Genomic DNA, 12,991 nt, shown 5'->3' with positions numbered 1-12,991 from the left:
ATCTCTCACTCACGTTTCAAAGAAAAAGGAAATGAAAAAGCTACCAATGAAGTAAAACTAAGTTTTCACAAGGTATAATACAGTACTGAGAATAAAATGTTTGTAGAAGTGATTTTATTTAGATTATTTTGTGGGGGGGACTTTGAAGTGACTTCCACAGGATTCTTGCATATGGACACCATGAATAATTAAGTTGTGATTTTCTGGGGCAAGAAAGCACAAGAGGCCCCCCACTAGCCTTCAAATGTTTCTTTTAGCCCCTCAACCCAAAGGGAAACAACTGCATCAACTTCCAAACAAACATGTACTTCTGTTGATGTTTCTCTGGAGTGGGACTATTGCTGAGAGTCAAACAGAAGGAAATACAGACAACGCATCTCTGGTGCATGGTGCATGTGTGTGTGTGTGTGTGTGTGTGTGTGTGTGTGTGTGTGTGTGTGTGTGTGTGTGTGTGTGTCTCCATGAGTATGTATGCGTGTCCTCTTGTTCTTACCAATATCTGAACTTTGAGCCCAGGGTGAAGTAGTGAGCAAAGAAGTTCTTCTGTGGTGGGATGGGCCGATCCAGCCTGAAGAAGGTGTGGTGCTCCACACAGGCCTTCCACAAGTTTTTACAGGCCCGATAGTTCACCATGTTGAAACCCAGCAGCGTTTCCCGGGTCTCAGACTGTGTGCCGGGAGGACAATAGTAAGTGGGCAGTTGAATAACACTTTAGAATTCAGCATATAAGGTGACAGTAGGTGACCAGCATTCAGCCAGTTTATCCAACAGTAATGCAAGAAAAGACACATACATAAGTGCGTAGCTACTGTTTCATCTGTTTATCCTTTACTTTGAGCTACCCGTTTTAACGGTTTATCCTTTACTTTAGCTAACTGTTTTAACAGTTAATGTTTTACTTTTAGCTAACTGTTTTATCAGTTAATGTTTTACTTTTAGCTAACTGTTTTAACAGTTAATGTTTTACTTTTAGCTAACTGTTTCAACTATTTATCCTTTACTTTAGCTAAATGTTTCAACTGTTCATCCTTTACTTTTAGCTAACTGTTTAAACAGTTAATGTTTTACTTTTAGGTAAGTGTTTCAACTGTTTATCTTTTACTTTTAGCTAACTGTTTTAACGGTTTATCCTTTACTTTAAGCTAACTATTTCAACGGTTTATGTTATACTTTTACCTAACTGTTTAAATGGTTTATCCTTTAACTTTAGCCAACTGTTTAAACGGTTTATCCTTTACTTTTAGCTAACCGTTTGTCCATTACTTTAAGCTAACGGTTTCAACTGTTCTTGAACTCAGCAATAACTCACTTTGGGAGGGAACTCACTTTTTTTACATAAAAAATATTTAGGCTTCAAATTAGTACTATAAGAAGGATAAATGAGTACTATGCAATCAAGTTGAATGTGACAGTGACATATCAGCTGTCTGTACAATTGTTTGTTACAGTGAAAATAAAAAAAAGATCCACCTGTCAAAAAAAGGGTTGGGGGACACATGGGGGATTAGAGCAGAGTCGATCAGGACACAGACAGCAGAGGGTTAATCTGACACTGATTGCACACACATTTGCAGACCCAGCCCAGCCTACATTTGCAGTAATATATATATATATATATATATATATACATATATAATATATATATATATATATATATATATATAAATAAATAAACAAACAAACAAACACACCCACACACACGTATATACACACACACAGGGTAAACTTCTTTATCTGTAGATAAAGAAGTTTAAAAGACACAATTGCGGGAGAAAGGTGGTGGTTGATATGTGTGTCTGTGTACACCTACCGCCTCTCTTCTTAGCTGCACGAAGAACTGTTTGCACTTGAAGGAGATTTTCACTATTTTTAACCTGGATGCAGGAAAAGGCAAAACAATACAAAAGGGAAGTTAGTGTCTCCATAGTTAATGAGCCAATCACATGTATTGAGACACTGATGTTACATTTTTACACTTTTGTTAAAGGAGTAGGCATGCCCCAATACAAAACAGTGTAACAATCTTGAAATTACCATTGTATTAAAATGGTGTATTGATAATTTTGTAATGTATGTTTGTAATTTCACACTTGTTTTGGACATTTCAATAACCATTTAGAAAATATAGTAACACAACAAAATCTACTTAAGTGTCGTGCAATAGAGTCAAGCACTGTCATACTTAATGTTTTACTTTTCATTTTAATTTTTTTTTTCATTGTGTTAGTTGAAATCAGTATTACACTAATGTTTCCATTAGTACTGTTTTTAAATGTAAAGCTTTGTTGAATTTTGTCCTTGCCCTTGTTGGTTGCATACAAACAATTAACACTGTGTAACTATTTAGCACTGAACAAAGTAGCACTGCTTCCAATTCTTGTCATATTATCTGAGTAAAACAAAAATACACTGAAAGCAAAACAAAGAACAGCTTTATATTCAGCAGCTTTCAGGTCATTTGCCTGTTCCTGTCTAAGTTTTTTGTTTCCCTTTAAGGAACTTTAAAGTTGGGAAAACCATCTTGTTCCACACTGCCTGACATTATATTGTACATTCTGTATCAGCTTGTTTCAGTCCATCATTAAAGCTTTATGATCTGAGTGAAATATTCAAAGCCAAAACGGAATATAACAGTTTGCTATTTCTAGAAGCATCATCACCGATACAGCCCCATGATTCTTGTCCACCCATGTCACTATTTTTAAAGATATTTTTCTGCTGCAATATTTCATGTTTGCAACTACAGTAGGTAGCTAGCTGGGAATGCAGGAAGATGACGTTGACATTCCTTATCCCGCCTACAAAGCTCTAATTGGTCGACTGCTTCTCCAACATGCAAAACCAGCCGCCAAAGAGCAAAACACCAGACCTATTTGAATCACTGCAAAAAAAAATCAGAGATCTGAGGCAGCTATTCAGAGGTCTGGAACCACTAGGCATATTTGGTATCTTTGGAAACCTTGGGATAAAAACTGGAATTTAAAATAAAGTTCTAAAAGTCTGAACAATGTTTAAATGCACAGTATAACTTTGTTAACTTTCTGACCCTCCGGCATATCGGTGGTATTTGAAAAGTTAAAATATAAAATAAAACCTATTTTCATTTTTCCATGTACAAGTTGAAGCTTAGCTACACTCAGCCACACTTGCTCTTCAAGCAAGCTGACACGCGTGTCACATCCCAACTGTTCATTTAACCTCCGACCGTTCCTCCTTCCATAGCTGGAGGGTAAGTGACGAGGATGACCACACGGTTTTCCCAATGGTTCAATGATGGCCATGTTTTTTCTCATCAATCTGTATATTAATAAGGCATACATGCAATGAGGCAGAAACAATATAAAATATTTTCGAATCAGAAGACCACACACGCGCAGCAACGGTAAGAGGACTGCTGATGAGCAGCAGCAGCAGCAGCAGTAGAGTAACATAATCCCTTCCTTGAGCTCTGTTGCCGCTGTGACTCATCTCTCCCTGCTAAATATATTTTACATACTTACTCACACACTATTGCATTTACAAACACATGCACACACACACACACGCTGGCAGAGCGTGAGTCATGCCCCATCTAAGTGTGGCTCATTTGTCAGGCTGCTGTGAACAAAAATAGGAAAGAGGCAAAAATCTAAATTTCTCTCTACCTTTTTTTTTTTTTTTTTTACACTGTATCTTACAGTTCAATTTATATTAAGAAGACAGTAACAATGTCGAGAAGAGAGGAAAGACACCAGGAGAAGTGACAGGACTTAAGCAGATGTAGAAACAGTGTGCCTTTGTTTAGGAGAGGATGATGAAAAAAAACATGAAGAAGAGCGAGATAAAAATCAGTGAGCATGGGGTTAGGAGACACTGTTGACTATTGTATCGCTCTCTCCTTCTCACACGTGGTAGTGGACAGCTGTTGGAGACACCACTGTTGGTCCCTAAATTTAGCTCAACTGACTGGCTATGCAGACACACAAACAGTTTTTTCTCCACGTAAGAAGACTTTGCACTGATTTACATTTGTTCCACTTATCCTAGCCCTAACCAAAAAGTCTTTACCCCAAAAATGTCATGGTTTGGCTTTTTGTCCCCAAATGGGAGGCAAGTCTCCAGATTTATGACTTTGGTCCCCACAATGTCAGTAATACAAAACCCTTCCTTCTACAAACCCTACATAAGCACACACACTCAAACTCATCTTATCACAGACATCTTACTGTTGTCAGACATTCACTGATGATCGCACACACATACATACATGTGCATTTGCTCAGTGTGTGTGAGAGAGAGTGTGTGTGTGTGTGTGTGTTAAGCCTACACACGAGTGAGTTATCTTCTGGACTTGCAGTGATTTCAGTAGTTACTATCCCACCCCTGGCACCCATTAACATTTAGCATCCCACAGTGCAGCAGCAGAGGATGGGAGATTTCCAAGAATGCTTTGGAGAGAGAACGGAGCAAGAGACATAAAGAGTGGTGAAAGTAAGTGAATTAGACAGAGAGAGGTGAAAAGAGGACAAAGAGAGAAGGCGAGCGAGCAGATTTGATGCCTATAATATTTCCAGGAAACATAATTTAACACGAAGCCCTCCCCCTAGAAAAAATCTAGTGGAATCATCTGCATAATTCTAGAGGAGATCAACTAAGGCTTAAACGTTATGTCAATAATCGCTATGTGAGAGGTTACCAAAAATGTTACCCGACACATTTCTCAGCAAAAAGGTTTCCTGGAGGTGGTGGAGCTGGCAGCAGGTTGATGAACAGAGAGGTGGGTTTGTTCACAGTTTGATTTCCCATATCAGGGGAAATTTGGCTAGAGTAAATGACAGAGACGCACTCTAGTCTTGTCAACAATTACTGCTCAAACCACAGAAAGTAAGGCAGTAAAGATTCAACAGTTCCAGAGGAGCTGCTAATAGTGGCTGTGTTTTTAGTATGAAAATATCAATGGAGAAAGCTTGTTTTATCTAGCAGGGCTTTGTTTTCCATTCACAGTTCTACTCATTCACACCTGAGAGGTGCCAGGTTTTCTGCTGTTGGCCATAGAGTAGCTTCACTGAAACGGTTGGTTTTCAGCTCCCTTGGGCTTTCAGCAGGTGTAACTGAAATGTCTGATCACAAGCTTCTTTCACGTCTCGCACTTACATGCTTGAGGTACATGCTCGTCAAAACACGGCAACACACAGCAGAATTTCTAGAACCTAACAGAAACTACGGATGGGAATTTTGTGTTAATAATAGGATCAAGAATGAACAACATTTCCCACTGCCCCTCAGTTCCAAGGCGTCCCACAGGGTAAAGTACTTGGTATTCTCCTGTTCATCCTCTACCTGCTTCCCCTCTGTAATTTAATCGGTTTTCTTGGTCTCCAATTCCACTGCTGCGCCAATGATTACATATCCATCCCCACTGCAACTCATTCCACCCTGACCAACTGCCTCACTGAAATAAAATCATTGATGCAAGAGAACTTTCTAAAACTGGACTGTGACAAACCTGATATGATCAACACTGGTCTAAAGTTCTCACCGAAACCACCCACAACTGCTGCCTCACCATCAACAACTTCACTCTGTCACACTCCCCACACATTTACAACCTTGGAGTCATCTTCAAAAGTAACCTCTCATTGGAACGCCATGCAAATGCCACCTGGACCTGCACACTTAATGAGGCCTGTCATTTTATATTGTGTGTGTGTGTGTGTGTGTGTGTGTGTGTGTGTGTGTGTGTGTGTGTGTCACTCACCATGGGAAATAGTTGATCCGTACCCTGTTCTTGTAAATCACAATGCCGGCAGACATCACTCCAAGAAAAATCTCTGTGTTGCTCTGGTCCTGAAGAGAGAACAGAGTGTGTTAAAGAATGTGTATGTGTATGTGTGTGTGTGTGTGTGTGTGTGTGTGTGTGTGTGTGTGTGTGTGTGGTGAAGCAGAGCCAAACAGAGACACAACACGAGTACAACAGAAAAAAAGGCTTCCTCACTGCTACAAAACAAGAAGCAGTTGCTGAAGGATCTGCCTCAAACTAAGAGTAGAGGTTAATGAGGCCCTGAGAGAAACCCACACAGACTGAAATAAAGAGAGTATGTAAGGATGGGTTTAGGCCAGGATACAATAAACATCTACAGAAAATTAGAGAAGACCATCCAACATGTTTAGACTTTAGGCTTATCTAATTTAGAAATGTAATCGTATACAGGACTGGACATCCTGCATGTGCAATGTGATACTGATGATGACGGAGTGCTGAATCAGTTCGTCTTGTGCATGCTTTATGGAGACAACAAAATTGATTATCTTCTTTATTTTGTTTATCATCATAAATAGCCAAAAAACTGGAAAACCAGGCTGTTAATCACCTCCGATCGATATATTTTGTACGATTCTAGCCGTTTCTTTCTTGATTATCCATTGCTGCATACTTTGACATTTTGATTATATATTAAGATTATTAAGGGTCATAAACATAAGAAGTGGGTTACCTTTTACTCTTCGAGAAAAGATCATTGCATAAAAAGCAGTGTTACTCCCAAACCAAATGATGCAAGCAATGATTCTAATCTTATTGTACTCTCAAAATAATCTGCATCAGATCACTTTTCTTTAAGCGCTTTCTGACCTAAAAAGAAAATCGCCTCATGACATGTGAGCAGGTTTACTGTCAGTAATGGCGTTTTTCCACTACATGGTACCTGCTCCACTCGCCTCGACTTTTTTGGTTTTCCATTACGGAAAAAAGTTCCAGCTTTTTTGAAACTAAATTTGTCTTCTGGCTGTGGCAAACGGCCACATGCCGAGAGTCAAAAACAACACACCTTCGACGTTCTGTGTGTGTGTCGCGTTAGATCACGGCAGTTTCTTGCGGCGTCGCTATGACGACCAGCCACGCTCGCCTCAGGTATGAGGCGGTACTAAATCTGCAATGGAAAATGCCGAGTAGAGTTGAGCAGGTACCATGTAATGGATATACGCCATAAGTTTGACGACATAAAGCGTGTTTAGATTTGAAGTTAAAGTCCCAATCCATAAAAGGGTTTAAACCCAATTTCTGCTCCACCATGACATCATAGTTGATGCCACACAGTTTTGGTTCCATCAGCAGCTGAGGTGAAAGTTCAGATTTACTGAAGCACAGTTGCCAGAGTAGATTCGACAGGTAATAATTGAGATTCATGTGATGTATTCTAGACGACTATCCAATTAAAATACTGTATATGAAAGGAATCAATCTAAATGATGACTTGGCTGCTCTGCTACTATCTGTTGCTGTTTCAGTGTGAGCTGAATGCCAATGTGTGGCATTTCTACAGAATGCGGGCATCAACTTTAACTGTGCACAGTGCAGCTCCTCCAGCCTGTTCTCATTCCTCCTCAGCTGCTGAGGGAATGAAAACAGTGTAGAATTAACCATGTTGTGATAGTAGGATGCAGATTGGGAATGTATTATATAAATTATGATTAGGGCTGCAACTAACAATTATTTTCATTGTTGATTAGTCAGATTATTAGTTGTTTGGTCTATAAAATGTCCGAAAATGGCGAAAAATGTGGATTTTTCAAAGCTTAAAATGACGTCCAAAAATGTCTTGTTTTGTCCTTAACTCAAAGATAGTCAGTTTACTGTCATAGAGGAGTGAATGAACTAAAAAATATCCATATTTAAAAAGCTGGAATCAGAGAACTGTTACTGTTTTTTTCATTTAAAAAAAGGACAGATTAATCGATTATCAAAAATATTTGGCGATCAATTTAATAGTTGACAACTTATCGATTAATCTTTGCAGCTCTAATTCTGATACCACTGGTTCAATGTGGATATGGACTAAATGATCTTGTACTGCTCAGGGAGAGGGAGGAGAGAGAAGGCTAGAGTGAGATCATAGATACACTGACATGTTTAACAATACATGTATATACAGCAGTCTTTAACACATCTACCAAAACAAGTGTTCGAGAATAAAACCTTACTTACCCTTGCATAGTGCAGCTCTACCCCGTAGAGCTCCAGCGTGCGTGCTGTGTTCAGATAATTAAACTCTGACTGGGCAGGAGATAGACCACTGAGAGAGAGAGAGAGAGAGAGAGAGAGAGAGAGAGAGAGAGAGAGAGAGAGAGAGAGAGAGAGAGAGAGAGAGAGAGAGAGAGAGAGAGAGGAAGGAAGGAAGGGATGGGTACAAAGACAGATGTGTGTGGGAGCAAAGGGAGTGATGATGACAGGGTAAAAAGTGTGTGCGTGTGTGTGTGTGTGTGTGTGTGTGTGTGTGTGTTAAGAGACATGTGGAGAAGGAGAGAGAAAGGGAAGGGCACAAAAGAAACGGGCGGTCAGAGATAAACTGTGGCATTAGTGTCACAAGTCATTAGTGTGCCTGCGTATGTTCTGTATGTGTAAGTGCACCTTAAAGTAAAGTAGTGAGGTAATAGTGAATTATTTAACTATTTTGACAGTGCTCAATATAAATGGCAGGATGAATTATTTTTACTGTAACAAACACATCGTCATTATAACAATATTTTTATTTTAATACTTTATCTGGACATAGAGTAATCTGTTCAAGGCCTGGAATCCAATTCATATTTGAGTGATTTTCCTGCCACATGCACGGTTGAATTTTTTTGTGTGTGTGTGTTTTTTTTTTTTGCACGCATTTAAATGTGTGTGGGATCACATCTGTACTATTGTACCGTACCTGTGCTGCTGGTGATGTTTGGCGACCTCTTTGTGGAAGTCTTGCGGAGGATTGGGCATGAAGCAGAATTCCGACAGATAGCCTGCTGTATGCTCCGTTTCACTGTAGTCCCCCAGCTCAGCTAGAGAGAGGGAGAAGAGCCAGGAAGAGGAAGAAAGGAAGAAAGACACAGACAATGAACAAGGACAGGTATGCTTCATAATTATCCCTCTAGAAAATGTATTCTGACACAGGATTGTAATTCATTGAATTTGTCTATGACAACGTATGCTATACTGGATTGAATAAACCTAGTGCTGGGGGATTGGCTGAAAATGTAGCCCTGGCGTCAAGTGGAACAGTCCAGAAGGAGCTCAGTCCTCCACGTCAGGGGATACACTGAGGGAGTCAACGAGTTCTAGGAAAGGGTTCCTTGTCTTTAGGTATGTCGAGATAGAGCCTTTCAGTGAAGATCTGAGCTTCAAATTGTCGAGCACCTCTTTAATCCAACGGTCGTGTGTAGGGGGGCAGGAGAGCCTCCAGTTGAGCAAGATCAGTCTCCGAGCTAGCAGAGATGTAAACGCCAGGGCCCGACTTAGTGCAACAGGGAGGTTAGCGCCAGGAGAAATGCCGAAAATGGCTGACACCCAGAAGGTTGTTAACTTGGGGCAAGACCAGAACATATGCGTATGGTTGGCGGGAGACTGGTTACACCTGTTACAGGCGTCCCGGATAGTGGGGAATATTTTGGACAGTTTTGTGTTTGTATAGTGGACTTTATGAAGGACCTTGCATTGGATTAAGCCATGACGAGCACATATGGAAGAGTGAACCATAGCCAGAGCAAGGTCCCATTGTTGGTCCATGATAGTCCTGTTCAGATCGTTCTCCCATGGAGCTTTTGTCAAAGTACGAGGGTTTGTGGAGGCCGAGCATAATGAATCGTACAATACAGAAACGCATTCCTTACGGTTGGGATATGCGCCATTTCTGTGCGCAGATGTTCTTTTTCTTAAATAAAGAGACCAGCCCTGCAACATGCAATTAAAAAAAAAACACATACTGGTGGTAGAACCAAATAGTTTTAAAAATGACAACAAATGTACAATTTAAACCCTTGACCTGAAAGCTTACTTGTGGCAAATCTGCAAAAATATGTTTTCATTATATATATATATATAAAGCCTCTTCATTCATTGCTTTACGCGCCGACGGTAGCGCAGCGACGGCGAGCAGCTTTTTGTTTACATTCAACATGACGGCTACCGAAGTGCAGCGTCACCCGGATCATTGGTCTGATTGGTTGAAGGACTATCCAATGCACCCAGAGGCATTTGAGCAGCGTCCGTTGGTGACGCCCCTTTGGAAATGAGTTACAACTGAGAAGGGTCTGGTGTCAACCAGGCTAGTTGTATACATATGTGCATGTGTGCGTTTGCAGATTTTCAACAGAGCTAAAAAGCGATTTAAATGTGGCTCAAAATAACAAGACATGAGGACCAAAAAATGCACCTGTTTTGACGAAAGGAGTGATTGTAGATGACAGGCAGAAAGATAAAGAGTGAAATGATTCCCAGATCTCTAATAGCTTTCAGAGCCCTCAGAGAGAAGGAGCTTGAGGCGAATCCCCAAAGCCATTAGCTCAACAGCTAGCATTTGAAGCTCAAACGCATCAATTTCCTCAAGTAGTCCCTGGACTAACATACTAGCCAGTAGCCTAAGCACATTGACCAACGAATCAATTCAAGCTCACCCTGCTTATTGATGTGCACACGGCTCCAGGGAGAAATCTATGTACAGTCGACAGCTTACATTTTAGAGCAGTAGGCTAATGTTGGTTTGACTTCATGCTGCAGTTATTACTTTAACAAGGTTCAATGTTAAGTCCAATGAAGCTCAAAGACTAGCTGACACCCTGCTCTTACTTTATATATTCAATCTATTAATGTGAAATCCATACTAGCTTGAGCTCAGGCTGCTTATAATGATGCTTTTGGCCAGCGAAGCACAAACAAGACAATCAACTCTCCATTTGTGATGATGGATTTACATGCATTGTGGGTAATTTAGGCCACGTGTGTATGCGTGCAAGTGTGTGCGTGTACTGTCAATATGAATACATCAACAAAAGCAACCTTTAAAAAGTATATACGTGCTTGCAACATTTCTGTATATATGAAAAACTACAGTACACAAGTTCACATCTACTGCTTTAAAATAAACAAACGAAAATGCGCCGTTTTAAGATATTTTAACAAAAATGCCTCCTTTCCGAGGAAGGGGTTACTCCGGTTTTTATTTCAAGAATTTGGGTCTACTGGGTAGGACTTGTGGTGTTTGGAGAAGGCAAGCTTTAGTGTGGGATTTGGTGTGATCAGTGCTGGCACTTGGGCCGAGCTAACTGAATTAGCAGCATAGCAGCTGCTTCAAGCCGTTTTTTAACCCAAAGCAAACATTTATCTTCATAATCTGGGCTGGCACTGAGCAAAGTGACAACATGGACCTAGCTGCAGTGTGTGTGTGTGTGTGTGTGTGTGTGTGTGTGTGTGTGTGTGTGTGTGTGTGTGTGTGTGTGTAAAAGCAGTAGTGTCATGATGTTAGTAGTCTAGGCCAAAATCTCTTCTCTGACCTATATACTGTAGCAGTGCAAATTCCCCACAAAATACACCAGAGAGGTAGAGGACAGAAAGAGGGGGAGAACGAAGGGGAGAGGGAGGGTAAGTGAGTGTGGAAAAAAAAAGGGATAAGCAGAAAGGGATGAGACAGACTAAACCGAGATAAATGAAAGAAGCAGACAGAGGGCGAAACAGGCTGCATGAAAACAATGAGCTGCAGTAAAAGAGAAAGAGCGAGTGACACAGACAGACAGACCAGTGTGGCAGGAGTCATCATTCCGATGACAGAGGGGCACAGTCAGCCTTTAACCCAAATGCTAAAATCACAGCACATTTCCATTGCCACTGTACCATATTTGGCCATTAAGGAGGATTTTCATACTAGTCCCGACCACAATCACATTGAATATTTATATCGCTGCAAATGATATTAAATATCACCATGCAGCTTAATTGACTCATAATGGCTTCAGAGCACTAGCAATAAATGCACTGGAGCAACCACAGTCATTACATTTAACAGTGTGTGTAGCTAAAGGGAGGCCTAATGAATTGCCTTTCCATCAGTACATAGAGTGGATGTATCCAGGGAGCACTACTTACATTGAACAGAATAGGACGCCAGCAGTGCGGCTGTGTTGTGTGGACAGGGTAATCTGGAAGACACACACACACACACACACACACACACACACACACACACACACACACACACACACACACACACAGAGCTTTGGATCGATACAAAAGATATTATAGTTAATTTAAAGAGCAGAGATAACTCAGAGATAACAGTAATAAAAAATTTAAAATAAACAACATAAATAATTTTTTATTTGATGAAACCAAGAGAAAAAGCAGTAGCGCATATTTTCCCTGACAAAAACAATAATGAGCGTGTTGCATGTTTTTGTACATCTACCCCATGAGCATGTACAGTATTTTTGTATATAAACTCTTATTTCCTCCAGTCTTACAACTCTCAGCAGAATTTAGTCCCATGACGGCTCTCCACTTTAACTAATGCTAAAGAAATGATATCTATTACAGCAGCTCTGTATGGAGGACTGTGCACTGCCTATACAGCAACATCTATTACAGACAGGGCGGCATACTCACCTTCCAGTTACAATATCCTGCTTGATCTGAAGATAATATTGGTACCTAAGGGTGACAACACATTGCATTAGAACAGGAGACCAGTGACTAATTACTTCTGTTTAAATTGAATACAATATGATGTAAAGAGAAGCAGCCGACAGATGATTGCCGGTAGGGCTGGGCAATATGGAGAAAATCAAATATCACGATATTTTTGACCAAATACCTCAATATCGATACCGCAATGATATTTTAGTGTTGACTATTGGTGCTTTCACAAAATATTTACACAATGATATTTTTGATAAAAACTCATCAGTAATGTGGATAGAATGAGGAAGTGGGTAAAGGCAAGTAATAGAACAGTTACAACAGTCTGGAAAAGTTCAGAAAATGACATCACTTTACTGTAATGCAGCCTTTAAAACCAGGAATAGACAACACTTATGCCATATTACGATATTACAATTTACAATATCCAAAATCTAAGACGATATCTAGTCTCATATCACAATATCAATATAATATCGATATATTGCCCAGCTCTAATTGCCGGTCAGATTATAATGGTGACACTTCTGATGGAAGTGCCTGTTATGGGAAACGTATGGACACCCT

The 12,991-nt window shown here is 40.2% G+C and overlaps 1 protein-coding gene across 2 annotated transcripts in view; it reads right to left on the bottom strand.

Moving 5' to 3' along the window:
- The window catches only part of ptpn4a (protein tyrosine phosphatase non-receptor type 4a), an 84,805-nt gene that overhangs the window by 24,340 nt on the left and 47,474 nt on the right, over window positions 1-12,991 (bottom strand). For both annotated transcript variants that reach the window (XR_004898020.1, XM_031281681.2), the window contains exons 6-12: window positions 12,392-12,436; window positions 11,876-11,928; window positions 8,679-8,799; window positions 7,964-8,051; window positions 5,738-5,826; window positions 1,811-1,874; window positions 494-666 (exon numbers count right to left, since the gene is read on the bottom strand). Coding sequence is in view for 1 of the 2 variants with exons in the window: in XM_031281681.2 (XP_031137541.1) it covers window positions 494-666; window positions 1,811-1,874; window positions 5,738-5,826; window positions 7,964-8,051; window positions 8,679-8,799; window positions 11,876-11,928; window positions 12,392-12,436 (633 nt within the window). In the remaining variant the exon portion in view is untranslated. The remainder of the gene's footprint in view (window positions 1-493; window positions 667-1,810; window positions 1,875-5,737; window positions 5,827-7,963; window positions 8,052-8,678; window positions 8,800-11,875; window positions 11,929-12,391; window positions 12,437-12,991) is intronic.

Source organism: Sander lucioperca, chromosome 8 (genome assembly GCF_008315115.2).
Source record: "Sander lucioperca isolate FBNREF2018 chromosome 8, SLUC_FBN_1.2, whole genome shotgun sequence".
NCBI classification, from domain to species: domain Eukaryota; kingdom Metazoa; phylum Chordata; class Actinopteri; order Perciformes; family Percidae; genus Sander; species Sander lucioperca.
Note: the sequence above shows the minus strand (reverse complement) of the source record. Positions and strands in the feature narration are given on the sequence as shown.